The 17160-nt window shown below is 39.6% G+C and overlaps 2 protein-coding genes across 6 annotated transcripts in view; one reads left to right on the top strand and one right to left on the bottom strand.

The window, feature by feature from the left end:
• Window positions 1-1927: 1927 nt before the first annotated feature.
• Window positions 1928-4621, top strand: LOC132989583 (urotensin-2-like). Its single transcript, XM_061057277.1, has 4 exons — window positions 1928-2668; window positions 3676-3798; window positions 4018-4061; window positions 4149-4621. Exons 1-4 carry the CDS (start codon window positions 2563-2565, stop codon window positions 4260-4262), a joined length of 387 nt encoding a protein of 128 aa, XP_060913260.1. The 5' UTR covers window positions 1928-2562; the 3' UTR covers window positions 4263-4621.
• Window positions 4622-4714: 93 nt separating this feature from the next.
• Window positions 4715-17160, bottom strand: part of camta1a (calmodulin binding transcription activator 1a) — a 297294-nt gene continuing 284848 nt past the window's right edge. For 3 of the 5 annotated variants that reach the window (XM_061057675.1, XM_061057677.1, XM_061057678.1), the window contains 8 exons: window positions 16360-16538; window positions 15529-15772; window positions 14655-14726; window positions 14443-14463; window positions 14113-14312; window positions 12679-12753; window positions 11848-11878; window positions 4715-9738 (listed from right to left, as the gene is read on the bottom strand). In XM_061057675.1, coding sequence (XP_060913658.1) covers window positions 9706-9738; window positions 11848-11878; window positions 12679-12753; window positions 14113-14312; window positions 14443-14463; window positions 14655-14726; window positions 15529-15772; window positions 16360-16538 — 855 coding nt within the window. In that variant the 3' untranslated portion in view covers window positions 4715-9705. The remainder of the gene's footprint in view (window positions 9739-11847; window positions 11879-12678; window positions 12754-14112; window positions 14313-14442; window positions 14464-14654; window positions 14727-15528; window positions 15773-16359; window positions 16539-17160) is intronic. The other 2 variants (XM_061057676.1, XM_061057679.1) reach the window with 2 other exon arrangements.

The following is a 17160-nucleotide window of genomic DNA, read 5'->3' as shown; positions in this document are numbered from 1 at the left end:
TTAAAGTTTTATCTGCTTATTCTGTTGGAGTTATTCCCTGCAGATGAGCTCAAGAAAAGGCAGGGAAAATATAACTTGATTTCTGGGAATAAATAGCAATAAACAAACGTGTGCATCTTATTAACCTGGACAAAGCTGTGTTTTTTTATTTAGTGGGGCAGGGACAATTCTTCATCAAAAAACATAAAGGCTAGTTGTGTAATTTCAGTGCAGGGAAAGTGTTGCCTTCAAATAAATGTCTTGTAAATGTTGAAAAGGATGAGAATTTATAGGCTATTTTCGATTTGAAGGTGCCTTGCGCTGTGACTAATTCAATGTGCACTCTTTCAAACCTAAAAGACAAATACAGAGGGGGAGAGGAAACCAAGAAGACATCCCAGGAAGATTTTTTTTCTCCACTTGAGATCTATCAGTCTATTCATCGGATCCACGATGAAGAATTCACACAGAGAGCTTATGTGCTTAAAATGTATTGAGGTGCACTGCAAGTTTATTGCGGTTTTCAAGACATGATGTTGCCCCCTGCTGGTTATACTTATGTCATTTAGATCTTCACGAGGTCAAATATGATCAAGTCACAGAAACTTGTCGGGTCACATTACTGATAGTGTTTGTTTAACATACTTGGATCATGTTTGGCTGTTGTGTTGTATAAGGTAATTGTTTTTTTCCTTAGCAGATGTTGACACACCTTGTAGTTGTCTCCTGTCAGTGGGAATGTCAAAAGAAAACTAATAAATGACAAAGTGTTTAATCCATAGACTGTAAATGGGTTTAATCTGAAACATTTCTGTCATGTGCATGGTGCTACTTCAGTAGCCTACTAAATCAAATTATAATCCTCAAATAATAATAATAATAATAATAATGATAAATAATCTTCCTTAGTAAATGTTTATTTGTATAAAAGGTAGACTTCATGGTTTATAAGGAAGGATTTTCAGATTTTGCTCAGTGTTCATCTGACAGATGTAGCTGCATATATTGTGATTATTTTTCCTGGCAAAACAAATGATACACTCACATAATACAATGTGTTGCTGTGTTTGAAACCACCCACCAGGTGAGATCTTTTCAGACCAAGACACTCTTTGGCTCTTTCTATTTCAGTCAAACAACATGCATTTAAATAGATATACCTGCTCACATTCATATTTATTATTCCAGAAGCAAAATGTATTTGAGATGAAATGTTTTCCTTTGAAATGTTTTTATATACATATGTTTTAATGTTTGTAAAGTTATTCATTTATTTATTACTCTAGGGAATTAATTCAACTATCTAGTGTTCCAAAAACATTGTTAAATACACAGTTTCCCCTTCCAGTTCTTTTAAAACATGCTTTATGAATTTATGGACTTTTTACTACCACTCTGCTCTCTTTGTATTGATCCACACATAATGCATCTGAGGTAAGTGTAAAATATATATATTTTAATGGTTCTAAACACACGTGCCTTACAGATTTTATAGATTCCCCGTAAATTGTAAAGAGGACCTGTGTAAAGTGCAGAGGAGAAAACATTTATTTTAGACGGTTGAATAAAGAGCAGCGGCTGGACCTTGACTTTAACAGAATATAAATCCTAATATCTATGATATACAACAACACCTAATGGAGCGTCTGGCCCTCTGGTCGTAAAATTAAATGTCACTAGCGCTTGGTTGAGCCTCATTACCATACAAGGGTCTGAAAATTGACGTCACACTTCTAATAAAGATACAATTTACATACAGGAGGATAAAATATGACTTTGTCTATATCTTTGTAAATAGGTAAGCTCTTCTGACTCTGGACGACTAATAAAGTTGAGTTTTATGTCATGACTAAGAATAAGTGTGAAAAGTGTAAGCACAAATGTAGCGTTTAACAGAACAAGGCCTCTAAATAATGTGCCTGAATCAATCTGATTCAGTGACCCATGAAAAATTCTCTCTCTGCTGTCTTAAATTGATTTGAAATGTCAAGTGGCTTATAGGCTAAAAGGCCTTGAACATTTTAGCATTTCCACTGAAGCTCTGTGCCAGTAATTATGCTGTTTTATTAGGTTTTCTCCCCGCTTTGTAGGCAGCTCCAAATGTGTTTTCAGTTTTTCTCTGGGCTTTGAGACAAGAGGATTCAAATGGCCCGAGAGTTTAATGAACTGGTTGCATAAAAACATTAGTCACTTGGCTGCACAGTTTCCCCACCTGCTCCCCTGAGAGATGCGGCAGAGAGTGACATCTGAAACAACGGCTTCAGTCCCATTTACAAAGACAGTAAAACAGTCAATCGGTCCGAGGAGCTGCTAAAACATGACTGTGCCCTTGAAGCTCGGGCTGACGCTCTTGTCTTTTTATTGATCCTATAATTCACCTCTGACATCCTGTTGATTTATCACACTTAGAAAGGGACGGGATGGACGATATAACTGATGTGTTTAGCATGAAGGAGGGGTTCAACAGGCTAGTCCAGGAAGTATATAACCCAGTTAGGACCAACAGAGCATGAACAAGTCTCCTTTCCACCTGCAGAGCTCTGTGCGGGTCAGAACCTCGTCCAACATCAGCATCCTTCAGTGATGAAGTGCAACTATCTTCTGTCCTGGGCCTTCCTCCTCCTGGCTTCTGGTCCCCTGCTGGCCCACCCCATCACAGAATCTGCTGAGATGCCTTACCCGGGACCTGGTGAGTGAAAAATAACAACTCAATTTGAGCTAATTCAGTTTCTTGATTAGCTTCAAGTAATAAAACCTCATTTGTGAAGATTAATGGCAGGCAATTCCTTGATGTAATTGCTTTCGAGATGCGGTGTTGAACACTGATTGTTCTGCCAAAGTTCACAGATCATTGAGCATTAATGCAGGTTCCTCTGCTGTTAGAAAATATACCCAGCTTTCTGTTCAAGCAGTTTTAAAAACGGTGTTTTCATTAAATGCTGAAAATATTTGGGTTTTTGTGACCTGCCTGAGTATGAGCTTTGAGAGAACACTGCACAAAACATCTTATGGTAACATTCATGTTCAATATTGTACATGGTCCCTTGAAAGCTCCTGTGTGAGGAACATTCAGTTTGTGTTGGTTTTGGCGACCCCTCTGGACAAAGCCGGATCTATGAACACTTTGCTGATTTGTCCTATACATGTTCAATCAGTGACATTTTTCAAACAAAAACCTAATACTGCTTTCTTTAAACAGTCGTATCACTCTGTCACATTGTGTAGCTTTTACCATGGAAAACAAAAGGCTGTTTCTGCAGCATGCAGTCAATCACTTCAACTGACACCTCCCCCACAGCAGCAGTGTCAGGCATTCAAAATAATCAATTTTGTAGGTCTTGTTTGCTTTTGTAGGCCATTAAGAGGCATTAATATTAATTTGCGTCTGTTTCCAAACCAGCTGAAAACTCATCACAGTAGTTTTAAAAACAAAAATAGATATTGCCTTAAGTTTGGGTATGCGATTTTCGAGAATAAACCAAGAAATAGGGCTTGGTGATCAAGAAATCAAGTGAAGCACTGTGTGTAAGACTTTAACGTTATTGTCCCAAATGGGAAATTCTTCTTCAAAGCAATAATTGTTACAAATGTTAGATGTAAAAATAAATGTTACCCATTCAAAATGTACACTGTGAATCTATACATGTTCATTTTCTAACTTTGTGTGGTGCTGGTGGTTGTTTGGTTTGTCCTCAGTGTCCGTGGAGGAGCGAGGGGTCAGCTCTCTGGATGATCTGTCCCTCTCTGAGCAGACCTTCCCACTGCAGGATGCCAGTTTCAGATATCCCACATTGATGTCTGCAGAGATCAACAGAGATGGTGAGACACGCTCTTCTGCAATTGTTACAAGAAAACATATGTGTGTAATCATATCTGTGCATTGTTGAGGAGCAGGTGGTTGGGGGTCTTGATCACAACAGGTTAGCTTGAATTCTTAATGGAGTGTGAGTGCATGAGAAGAAACATGGCTTATTATCCTGTTAGTTCAAATCAGATTTATCAATTCACAGAATCATCTTATGTTTCTATTTCTTTTAGGTTCCAGAACGAGTGGCCTGCTCCCTCGGGGGATGAAAAGAGAGGTGGGTTATCTACAAATGTTATCCTTCAACAGCAAAATAAATGTGAAGCTACATACAATGAGCAAACGTCTTTATCCTGTCTTTTAGGTCCTTCTGGAGAAACAAAGTCTCTTAAATCCTTTCAGCCGTGTGCTCGGCATCCGGAAGCAGTTCAGGAAGAGAGGAGGCAACTCTGAGTGTTTCTGGAAGTACTGTGTTTAAAATCTGGAGATGGGCATTGATACTACACAGGAGACAGGGCTTGCACTAAAAAAAAAAAAATCTATACTGCACTCTTTGTAAGTACATGCAAAAAAAACAAAAAAAAAAACATGCATACTTATATTTAATGTGTGCATCAGGGTGCATGTACTCACACTTACTGTACATGACAGTATTTGCTAAAAAAAACAAAAAAAAACAATCTATCAGAGGTATGATTGAGACATTTTGCCTGAAGATATTAAGATGATTCATCAAGAAGACTTTGTGTTGTGTGATACTATATTTATGTTTCAATTTGTATGACCTGTTGTTAAAGGTAATAGAGCATTGTATGTTCAATAGAAATAAAGTTACATTCCAGACACTGTTTTTGCTCATAGTATTTCTTGATAAAAGGTGTTGGTCGGTTATTTCTTTGCAGAAACAGGAAACAAAAAGACGGGGCAAACTTTGTTCTCGAGTTTTCTTCATTTTTTCCTTTTTTTATTATTTTACAGCAGAAAGAATATAAAGCATTCAGAAAACATCTTCCATATTTTAAGGGCAATTCAAAACGTTTTGCATGGCTTCAGCAGCTGAAATCTCTTTTTTTTTTTAAATTTTAAACATATCCATCGAGTCAGTGACGCTTGAACATGCACAATTACAAAAATAAAACTTACAAACAAGAGAAGGGGAGAAAAGGGAGGAAAGCAAAACACATCAGGAGAACCAAGAGGAGATGAAACCTTAAGGATACAGGGTCGGGGAAGGGGGGGGGGAAATTGGGTCACATAACAGGGAAAGACAGAGAGAAAGACAGCTATAGAGGAGAGGAAAAAAGATCTAACACTAGTTCACATGCAAAGTGTCGAGGACCCACAGCTTTCTATCAAAGCAGGGATTTTTTTTCTCGGTTTGGATTTGATGAAAACGTGCAGTTCGGTAAAGGGTGCCATATAATTGCTGTCCATAAACTACTGAATGCTTGTCTTGCAATACTGGCATTTGCATAAGAGTAAGTCGACTACATGTGTCCAATCATTTTGAAACTTCACTAGGTCTATAGGTCTCCACAAAATAATTCTTTATTGCTCTGTGTCCACGAGTGGAATATGTTGTAAAACTGCTTCTGTTCTGTTGTCCTGATGTGCCTACCTTTCTCCGGTTTGGGTACTCGGGGAAAAAGAAGAGGAGGAAAGGCAGATTCCCAGGTCAATTCACAGAACGCCTTGAAAATTTATAACGCTAATGAAGAGTGCCTATCAGCTAACCTGTCATCCCATTAATAAATGGCAGTAAAAACAAGATTTGCAGGTGAACTTTTCATAAAACTACTCTCTTAATCTTAAATACCCTCTAGTCTGTGTCACTTAGATAAATTAGAGGCCAAAAGAACTGGCCTGAATTATACTATGATTTGACAGGATTCTATGATAAAAAGTCACATTATTTTTCTTAATGAGCTATATATAACAGGACCTTATTCCATGGCTCCTGTGGTATCTGCTTGCTCTATATTTCATATTCAATCATTTTAAATACTTTCGTGTTCCGGCTGTGAACTTGTCAGTACCATTTGAATTTCAACGTCTTCTGCCGTGAATCACGTGTCTGCTCTGTTTCCTCCTCCCCATTTTGGCACCCTGAGTAAAATACAGAAGGGAGGTGAATCAGTCCCTCAGTCTCGAGAAGAGCAAACGCTGCCCTCACGCTCGCGCTGTGTACAAATGAAACTGACACTTTGACATGTCTGCATGTGTGCTGCTGCTGTGTCTTGTGCATGTGTTTGTGTGTAAGGTGTGTCACTTTTAGGAAATACTTGCTGTACATACTTTCACAATTGTCTGCATCCTTGGTCTATCTGAGGTTGGGAGCACACTGATCAAATCTAAATGATACAAAAAAAAAAAAAAAAACGAAAGGAAAAAGTCTAAAAAGTTAGAGCTCGGTCTTAAAAAACAATCTTTTCGTCATGCCTTGCCATGAAAACATCAGTTGCAACTGATTACTCATCACTGGCTCGTTTGTAGGAGTTATTGTTTGCCCTCCGGTCACATGCCCTATGTCTTTTGGAATTCTGTGACAAGTCAATCCAACGTTCAAGTCTTTTTAACAAGTCTATCTGACTACCGATTCTAGGAAAATAAGCATGCTTTAGGTGCAGGTTCTGTCACCCAGTTAACTATTTTACCCATGCAAGCATAATAAATCCCTCTCCTTTTTGCCACCACGTTGCATCGGCTATGCACTCTAACAACAGACTAGAGGATGAATGCAAGGCAACAAACCCCAGTAGTGGCATTTTCTTAAAAGTGATTTTAACAAGCTGTCCCAGTAGAAAACAGAGCAGAAGGCAGAGAAAAAAAAACTAAAAGTAAAGCTTAGCATGTTGACAGGCTGTAGTGCTGGACTGATACCGGTGTGAACAGGGAATTTATCAGATTGTGGCCTTGGATCAGTGTAACCTGGTGGGAGGGGGGGGGGGGGGGGGGGGGATACAGAGGATACAGCACTGTATGTGTGTGTGTGGGGGTGACCATCACATTTCCTCAACCTCGGGTACATTGTGTGTATTCTGCACTATGCGTGATCAGGATATGAAGAGGCACTTTCTACATAAACACTCTGGAAATAATAAAAGTTGACATGGGAGGGGGAGGGGGGGGGACGACGACACAACAAAACAACCTGTCAGTCACAGAAATTAATGTGAGAATATGTAGCCTAAGAAACATGACAATACTTTAAAATAAAACTCAAGTTTTTCAGTGGCACTTGGCTGAATGATCAAATGTCATTACTTGGAAACAGAAATACTTTTGGGTTAGATTATATTATATAGGTATTAGGCAGCAACCAGCAGGCACCTCTAAAAAACAGCAGCTCGTGTGTTTTCTCTCTCTTTATATATCCAATGTACAAGAATTAGAATTATAAATGGCACAAGTGCACTGCTGTACACACTAGTTACTACAGTCTTTTTGGCTCATTTACCCTCCATGGATGCAACTTTTAAAACCGTTTTAGCACCTTTGACAGTCGGAAGAGTTCATTTTACTTTTTTTTTTTCAGCTGCTTGACAAAGAAATCCAGTCATGTACAGTTTGCCACACATCTTTTTCAACCAGAAATCTTTCTCTTTGTTCAATTTGACATTAAATATAATGTTTATTTAGACCCTAGCAGCCTTGATCAAGGAGTTCCTCTCTATTAAAACGTAGTGTGTTAGGGGAAAATCCTGTCGAGTTTACAGGGGTAAGCCAAGAATTGATAAATCAATTCTTGCTGCACATTTACATTTAAGGGGGGGATTAAATCGTTCTCTGGGACGGAGAGTTATCACGCTGACACCATGGGCAAGGCTGCTAAGATCAAAAAATCTCAACAACATATGACATTCCATTTGCAATGAAAACAATAAATCAAACTGTATTCAGTGATGGTCAAATGCTTCAGTTAATGTTGGAACAGTGGAGACATGAGAGACTTCAATGCTTTCTGCTTAAACATGACCCCCCCTCTGCAAACTGTGTACCCTATTGTTCGAGTGACTCGGCCAGTTGTGATCTTATGGTCTTCAGTGCTTGTGTATGATTATCTGTTCTGCAAAAATTAACTTAACTCTTCATCTTAAGCTATATAGCATTCACATATCTTGGCACCATTGGCAAAAAATTCTTGGTAGCCCAAAACGAACCAATAAAAAAAAAAAACAAAGAAAGAAAATGTAAACATAACTGTACTTGTTTTAAGATAATTTTGCAGACTTCTCCTAACTCTAAATACAGTATTTTTTTGTACTTTTTATATTGCAATAGTATCATGCTTTAGCAAAATGTTCTTCTTAAGAACAATCAAAATAAAATAAAATACTCTACTAGTGAAATAGTTTTAATTTTACAGAGCATAGCCACTACTGCTTTTGTTGTTTTTTTCCCTTTTGAATCTCGTCATACTTTTCATGCACATAGCTCATTTTTATCCCAGGTATTTACACTATTTACAAACAATACAACCATACTTCTTAGGCATTCAAACAAAACTATACAAATATTCTGTTTTTGTCTCATACCTGTTTTTGACCCATTTTTAATGAATAAAATAATATATTTCTAAAATACAATCCCCGTTGGGTAAATGTTTTTTTCCTACGTACTTTCAGCCTTCTTTATATACAGAAATCGCTCAATTGTCAAAAATATGGATTTGTCAAACCCCTATTTTGGGACAAGCTTAGGGACCCCTCAAAGAATCTCTAAGACGTCAAGGCAATGTATGTGATCTTCCCCTCAAAAGCCTTCACAGGCTCTGAAGTTCATTTAAAAAGAACATTAATAACCTGCATGACCAGAACCAGAACGAACCAAATAGGCGAGTTCTCTTCTCTTGTTCGCTTTCAGAGGAGCAATCAACCGAAACAAGCAACGTGGAGTGAGATCCAAAGAAACAAGACGATACATGGATAGTGTTACTCAGATGGTGATGAAGGGAGAGATGGAAACAAAAAGAAAATCAGAGGATAGGCTGAAAGACTGGACCATAAGCACACAAGCAAAGACTTTTCTTGCCAAGAAGTCATGCATTTTTCTTGGAAGGAATCAACAACATAGAGTCTGAAGATACAGATCACCATTACATTGGACATGATGGAACAAATACATCAGACGGTATGGAACAAATTCAAGTAAGAAAGTGACAATATTTACCATAAACCATATGGGTTTCCTTAAGAAATGGCAAAAAACAAATATCTTATCCCTCATCTGCTTCTGTATTGTTAAACCCCCGACTACATTCATTTGTAGCTCCACCCGAGTGGGCAGACTGGTGGGGTAGAGCACAGTGGGACAGTGTGAATTGTTGAGCTAAATTGAATCGTATCATCTACAGCTGTGGAAACAAGTGGATGTGTGGATCACCAATACATTTGGTAAAAAAAATCCTTCTTCAAATGAATCGATTGGTCACTTAAAAAACATGAAACACAATAAGAGCCCAGAGTGTTTCTGCATGGTCTCCCTATCCTCTGAGATCTTCTGCAGCAGCCTTAATTTGCATCCTCTCAGACATGTCCTGCCTTGGCTTCCTTTCCCATCTGAATCCTCTTCTTTTTCAAAAATAAGACAAAAGCAATCCATGAAAAAGTGCAAAAAATGCCATGAAGCAAATGTTCTGAACCCCCCCCACCCCGGCCCTTTGTAGTTTATATTCCCATTAGAAGTTGCCACTCTCCGACCAAAATCAAGTCAGTGAAAAGAAAAGATATGTGAAAAAAAGCTGTTGTACATGTTGCAGTAGTCCAGCCAGTAACACTGCTGTAGTAGTAATAATTGCAGTGCTTGCATTGATGTTTTTTTTTTTTTCATTTCTCTTGTAAAATGTCTCGGGTACAAACGAAAAAAGAAAAGAGGAGTCAGGAGAGTGATGTCACATCGTGAGGGGGCTCTTCTGAGGGGTCTCATGTTCCCTGGCCCTTTTCAATTCTTTCACCCTGGAACACAGACAGAGAACAGACGTCCATGAATACAAGCATTCATGGCTAAAGTTTCTGCTAACAAACTCATCAAGACACACATACACAGGCCTGACAGAGTCAGCCAATACTATCAGAACAATATCAAGACAGCCCAGATGATCAGGACATATGCTGCTGCTCTGTGAAAGAAAGAAGTTGGTCAGGACTGAACTGAACAAAAGGGGGATAATCATAGCACAATACAAAATCATTAACATATTACTCTATCAGGTTCAAGATTAAAAGCACTTTTAGGACATAATATATACAAGAGGCATTTAGTTTTGCAGTGCTCTGAACAATACAGCTGGGATATTTTAAATTAAATACAAATGATTCTTAAGTGATTAAGCTCATTTAAAAGTGACACTTGGCACCATGACACACTTTTCTACTCAAATTACATCATGTTGCCCTGCTGTCGCCCACCGGGAGGTGACTAACGTCTTTGATTATATTGCAAATAAAGACTATTATATAATGTTAAACTGTCCCGTAGCCATTAAATCAGATGAAAAAGTATGAATCATTGAACTGTTTGTCTGTGGCTCAGTGGTATATTCCCCGACTTAGAAACCAAAAGAACTGAGAAGTGTTTCCCGGCACAGCGGTCAAGGTTGAGAAAATCTCCCTTCATGTGAGAAAAAAGGAACTGATAATATTGAAACGTCATAGATGAGGTGACCGGAAGAATACTGTTATGAGTTCATAGACGAGACATGTCTCAAGTGTCTTTGCAAAAAAGCAGTCAGGCTGCCGGGTAGATCTTTATCCTAAGCTGATATTTATATATCAACCAACATCGTGTTATGGATTTAGCCTTACTCATGTTCTTAACAGAAACTTATGCACCTTTTATGTGCTGAAGAGTGGTGGACTGTGAAAATTCATGGTTAGATATATGTATGTATGTATGTATGTATCTGTATGTATCTCTGTGAGTGAGTGTGTGTGTGTGTGTGTGTGTGTGTGTGTGTGTGTTTGCTGCATCGTGTCACACTGAGCTCTCTGGAGATTTGAATCCATTAAAGCGGTGGTTTATTCCCAATGGATGGAAGACACCACTGTTTGTTTTTCACTGTGACCTACATGCCCGTCAAAGTGTCCTGACCTATATCACGACTTGAAAGACACACCCTCTGTGACACACATGTTAATACTTTTTAAACAGAGTAAAGGGTATATGTTGAAACAAAGGTTAAATATTTGAGAAAATGTGCAAAGGCTCAAATGTCAATTTATGCTTTTCTGAGCTTTTTCCCAGCGATGTATATTTTTCAAGATATCATGATGTATTTATTTCTTTATTAGAACCAGTGGTTATATTCCCTTAAACAGTTTGACATAGTTTCATTAAATGAAAAAACAAGAGCGTTAATTCCCCCTCTCAGTCTGTCGAGTGGCAAGAAATGGACACACAGCCAATCGGACGGACAGACAACTACTTGAGAAACAGCAGGTCCATAGCATGCCTAAAGGTAGAGCAAGGCCCATAGTTGTCACCACTTGACATGCAGCAGAATAAAACATGATTGAAACAAAGCCTCCTGTTTTCTCAAAATGACTATCTGCACATCCACACAAAACTGAAAAAAAAAGGAAATTCCAAGAAGAGAAAGACAGAGATAAAAAAGAGTCAGAGAAGTGCCTGTTAAGTGTTGCAGTGACATCATCATTCATAAGCATTTTGTTAGTTTGAGATATATTCTGCACTAAAATCTGAGCTTCTCAGTCCACCTGTGGCTCCAGTCGGCAGCCTTCATGCAAGCAGGCATCAAGCAACAGTGATGGAGAAGGAGGGAGGGTGGTTGAAGGGGTGGGAGAGACAGAGAGCAAAAGAGAAAATGAGAGTGAGAGTGAAAGAAAGAAAGAAAGCAAGAAGGAAGAAGAGAAAGTGAAGGCCAAGACTTCAAGAGGGGATAATTGTTTTAATAAAGAGAGAGAGAATGACAGAACAAGGGAGAGATAAGAAGGAGAAAGAGGCATAAGGAATAATAGGAGAGAAAGAAAGAAAAGAGAGAGAGAGAGAGAGAGAGAGAGAGAGAGAGAGAGAGGCACGAACTGAGTTGCTGAGGCTGCACTCACCCGCTTGAACAGTCTATGGTCCATCAAGGGGCTTGGCATAAACAGCAAAACAATACCAGACAGCTATTAGCACACAGTAGGCACTGTGAGGGAGGGGGCGAGGACAGGTGGGGAACCAAATACAGTGAGGGGAAGGAGGGGTGGAGCTTAGGTGTAGGAGACATTTCTGACCACCCAATTTGTCCAGCAACAATGTAATTCAGACACACAACAGGAGTAAAAAGAACAAGTGAGACATGGACGAGAGTATGAAACTAATGGTAGTGCTTACTTCCTACTTAATTATTAGCTCATTGAAACGTCACTTTTTTTTTTGAGCCCTTGCACTAAACATAAAGCTTTATCCACCCTATGTTGATTAAAGTGAGTACATATAAATGAGTGTGTTATGTGTTTGTTTGTTTGTTTGTGTATTAGGGCTGTGCTCCAAAAAAATCCATGTCCCAATATATCGTCATGTTCTCCTTGCAAACACATGTATCGACGCAGATGTTACAGAATCGATATGGCTGAAGACCATAGCCACAGCTCTGGGATTAACATATTGTGTATTACGTATTTCTAGGATCTCTGAGGACCTGAATTGAATTGTTTTAAATTGCAGGATTATTCTCAACAGTAAAAAACAGCTGTTGTAGTGAATTCTGTGTACAACATTTTCCTTAACCAACGTATATCACGATATGTATCGTATCGTGGCCTCTGTATCGTGATATGTATCGTATCATGGGGTTGTGGGAAAAACCCAGCCCAAATGTGTATGTAGATTAAAGTGTGTACATTTCAACGAGTGTGATGTGTGCATGTGTATGAGTCAGTGTTTGGGTTTACCTGTGACGGCAGCGACGTAGGAACCTCATGATCTTCCTGGCAGCCTGATCCTGCCTCTTTGTGAGCAGACTACCTCTGCAAAACAACAGACAGATATGACAGAGTTCATTTTCTAAAAGCAATACTTGAAAACTGGAATGAATGATCTCACTGTGAATTCATCCCTTATCCTTTGGGGATCTCTGCATTGCAGATTATTCATAAAATGGTAGAATCTGTACACTGGGGTTTAGATCTTCAGCATGGCGTTGACAACAGATGAAAAGACGTTACTCTGGAGTATGTCATGGACCGAGAAATGACAGCATTTACAGTAAAGGAAGTCTTGCCAGGAAGTCGTTACGCCCTAACCACTGGCTGTACTGAAGTCAAAGAGAAATACTTTACCAGAGGCAAATATCTGAGACTATGATAGATGATGATTGCTGATGGGTTACAAGATTAATCTTGTAGTCATATTTCAGAACTTACTGGAATCAATCTTAAAGATGAAAATCCCAAACTAAAGCTAACTACTCTTTTCTAAGATCCCTCCGTAAAGTCTCTTCCTTTTGTCATTCTGAATACTGATTCCAACCCTCATCCTGTGTTTTTGTACCTTTTTTTTGAACAAATTCTAATAAATAGAGTTTAAAAAAAAAAAGATTATAGGAACTGATTATGATGGTTGGGCGTACTGGTAACAACATTCATAGAGAAGGTTATTGGTATGAAAGCCATACATAGGTGTAGGGTAATAACAAATGCTACTCTTCAAACAGATCCCATCTGCATATTCCTTTGTTTGTTTGAACCTTTAACATCTACATAGCACAGTGGTTTCCAAACTCTTTCTGCAAGGCCCTCCTTCAGCAGATATCAACATACACTGAACACAATGTCAGTCACGCTCTTTGCTAATAAATTTCTACATTTGTAGAATTGATCTCAAACACCGGCTGCAAAAAGTAGAGAAAAGCAACTTCAGTGTGACAACAATCTGAAAAAACTAACACGCCACTTTTAAAGAAGACGCAATTAAAAGCGATGCTGCAACATGACACTTCCAAATTTGTGACGTTTGGTGTAAAGTCGATTTATTATCAGCATTACCTTTACCTGGAAGTCCTCTCACAAATTTTTGCCATGCTTTGCTAGCAGTGAAAAAGTGTGTGCATTGTTATTGTTAAGCCTTGCCGGGCCCCCCCTCTAGCGGTCCCAGGGCCCCCCTCTAGGGGTCCCAGGGCCCACTTAGGGAACCACTGCCATAGCACATTAACCCCACATTGTCTTTGTGTTTTTAAGGTTTAACTGCACACTCAATTGTTCATATGTATTCTCCATACTTGCGCAGTTTGACTATTGCCTAATCTCCGTTCCTGTCACATTCCCTGAGTCAGTGTGTGACAGCTAAGCTTATTCCAGTAATTGTCCAGTATGTGGCCGGTTGCCTACCTCAGTTTGTGCTGCACCAGGGCAGCAGCAGCCCCGCGGTGGTGGGGCTTCAGTCTGCCAAACTCCTTATAGCTGCGGTAGTATTGCTGAATGAGCACGGCAGCCCTCCTGCTCTGCTGGAACTTCTTCTGTTCGTGGTAACTGCGGAATTTACTCTGGATAAGGATGGCGGCCTGCGTCATCTTCTTATAAAGTGCATACTGTGCCAAAAAGAACAAAGCAATGTGTGAATACTTTATTTGCTTAGTGATACGGCTTCACACTGTAGGTGAGGAAAACAAGCCAGCGTATGGCACTGAATTCAGCAGCTGGTAGTTAAGAAACATTTACCTTCAAGGCTATCCATGTTAGCTTGTAAACAGAAACAGAGAAAGGTTGTGAATGATGCACTAACATACTCCTACATTCTCAAAAACTTGCTCATGTGAATATCTTCCTTCAAAAAGACTAAGATTCACTCTAATTACAAAAGGAACTATATCTATAATCACTTTTTAGATGTGACCAAGTCAGAACAACTTCAGTGTGTTGGTGGTGTCTACCTGTTTGTATTTCTTGTAGCAACGTTGAATAACGGCAGCAGCTACTTCCTGTTGCTCTCGGAGCGGCCGTCCCTGTTGGAGAGTACAGTGGGACAGATCAGAGGTCAGTTGAACTTTTATTTTGCCACAAAGGACATTAGTGGCTCTGTCAAGTGTCCCTGGATCTCCTGGTGAACCTGGCAAATGTCCAGCGCTGGTAAACTGGCTCCAAGAGAGACTGTTGTCCATCTTAGCATCAGTTGGCAGACAGACATAACAGATGACTGTGGACGACAGCATACATTTTGTAATATGAAAACTCATTAAAAGTCGCTGTGGGGTGGAGAGCGAGTTGAGGAATGGGATAGGGCAGGGGGAAAGGACTGGTGTATATAGAGCTAGTTAAAAACAGGCAGCAGCAGGCTCCATACAGCTTACTAAAAATAGAGATAAAGAGACGAATAGAGAGGAAGACAACATAAGCTTTATTTTATCTAACTGCAGCAGGGATACAGGGGACAGTGCAGTGTCGTTCCTCTAAGCAAGGCCATGCTCTGCTCAAGGCAGCTTCCCATGCTGAAACCACAGGGACGTATTTTGAAATATTTTTGTTTTGTTGTTATGTGTATATGAGCACAGGAACAGAGAATAAGACAGAGGTAGATTTAGAAAAATGATAAGAACAGTGTAATCCCCAAACAAAAAATAATCATAAACAGTCTCACAATCCCAAACCTTACTGCAAAATCAGAGCTCCATAGCTTGGAACAATATAAAGTGAACCCTTCAGCAACTTTCAACAAAACTGGTTTATGATACCAGTACTAAACTTCCAACCCTGTGACTGCAGGCTGCAGTGCACACAGCATTTGGCACCTGAGCGTCAGGCCTGTACCTTGTACTTGCGGAAGGCAGTTTGGACTAGGCGGGCAGCTTCATACAGCTCTCTCTGCTCAGGATCTGACAGAGTCAGCTGGGCCAGGTCTCGCTCCACCTTGCTGTTGGAGGCATTGATGAACTCACTCCAGTCAGCTGGAGATGGGAGTGTAGACCTCTCCAAGGGACCTTCCCTCAGCGGAGACCCCCCAGGACTGAGGCTGGGGTTGGATGATGGGGTCAGGGGTTCATTATACAGAGATCTAAGGAAAGAAGATGAGAGAAATATTAACTTTCTTTCAACCCCTCATCTTCATACGTGTGTCTAGTGTATGAATGCAATTGGCAGAAAATTTGAAAATTTTAATGAATCAGTCCATTTACAAATTCACATTCTTTTTATGTTCTTTGGTACAGTGCTAGTCAAAAATACTTTTCTACTTAATGCAAATGGAAAACTGTGGTAGTAACGATTAAAAATAAACAACTGCCAGACAAAGAAAGTTACCCTGAGCCAATGGCTGAGAAGCAAAAACAACCACCTGTTTTTTACACATACATCCTATTGGATTACAATATTAAAGATCCAAAGTGATTAATATCCTATTTCAACATGGCATACTGTTTATGAAATCTACAAGGCTAGTCAATCTTAAAATACAACATTACTGTATATTTTAAATTGCCATTATAAAGTACAAGTGCATGTTGAAGTAGCCTTTGCAACAATACCATGCTGCACAGGAAATAAAAGATGAATACCTAATGCAGTAGGGTACACACATACTGCACACAAAGCCACATGTAGCTGTACAATATCTGCTTTCCCTGCTCCAAAAGTGCTCCTCACCGTAGGTGTATAATGCTCGGCAGCTGCTCCACATCTCCCAGGTAGTTTGCCAGCCAGTTCATGGTGTTGCTGACCCCTGACGTGTCTAATGGCGCAGAGTCTGCAGCACTGAAGTTCTCCCTTTTTATTCTCTCTGGCGTTGCTTCAATTATGTGCTCCGCCAGAGTCATCATGTTTACCTGTTTGTTTGGACATAGAAGGAAGAGTGATGACACACCCTCTCAATGTTAAACATTAAATACAGCTGTGGGGCTACCTTTCCTAGTGACAATACATGATTCAGACATGCACACTGGGCTTCCCCTTTAGCCCTGTGACAAATGTTGCCTTAAACGCCAATGGAGAGGGTAATAATGACAAGAGTGATCAGGTTGGAGGCTAACATTTCTAATCCGGCACTTCATCCGTTGAAGGAGTAGTTAGACTGAGATGGATGACTGGAAGGATCCCTTGGCTATGGAAGTGGATCAATAGAGAGAGTTTATTATGCAGTGATGGTCATCGACAGAGTGCCAGGTTGGCCTGGTGAATGCCGCCTACCCAGTGCAGGAGGCGGACATTAAAGAAGTGGCATGGTACTGTAGGGTTGTATTTAAGTCTTAAATTGCCAGGCTGTTGTCACTGGTGACAGGTTGGTTCTTATGTATGCTTTTTCAAAAGTGGTGACCATAAATATCCATACTGTTTCCTCACTCTGAAAATATCTCTTTAACTTAAGATGTATACACCAAGTGCATTACATGTTATGCAAGTTATTTGCATCTTCAAAAAAAAAAAGTTCTTAAAAGGCAGCAATCATTC

This window comes from Labrus mixtus, chromosome 15 (assembly GCF_963584025.1).
Source record: "Labrus mixtus chromosome 15, fLabMix1.1, whole genome shotgun sequence".
NCBI classification, from domain to species: domain Eukaryota; kingdom Metazoa; phylum Chordata; class Actinopteri; order Labriformes; family Labridae; genus Labrus; species Labrus mixtus.
Note: the sequence above shows the minus strand (reverse complement) of the source record. Positions and strands in the feature narration are given on the sequence as shown.

Excerpts from the sequence above, each read along its gene's own strand:
- LOC132989583 (XM_061057277.1), top strand. The coding sequence starts at position 2,563 with ATGAAGTGCAACTATCTTCTGTCCTGGGCCTTCCTCCTCCTGGCTTCT. Across the intron at positions 2,669-3,675 it reads GATGCCTTACCCGGGACCTG|TGTCCGTGGAGGAGCGAGGG; the intron begins GTGAGTGAAAAA and ends GTTTGTCCTCAG. Across the intron at positions 3,799-4,017 it reads TGCAGAGATCAACAGAGATG|GTTCCAGAACGAGTGGCCTG; the intron begins GTGAGACACGCT and ends TATTTCTTTTAG.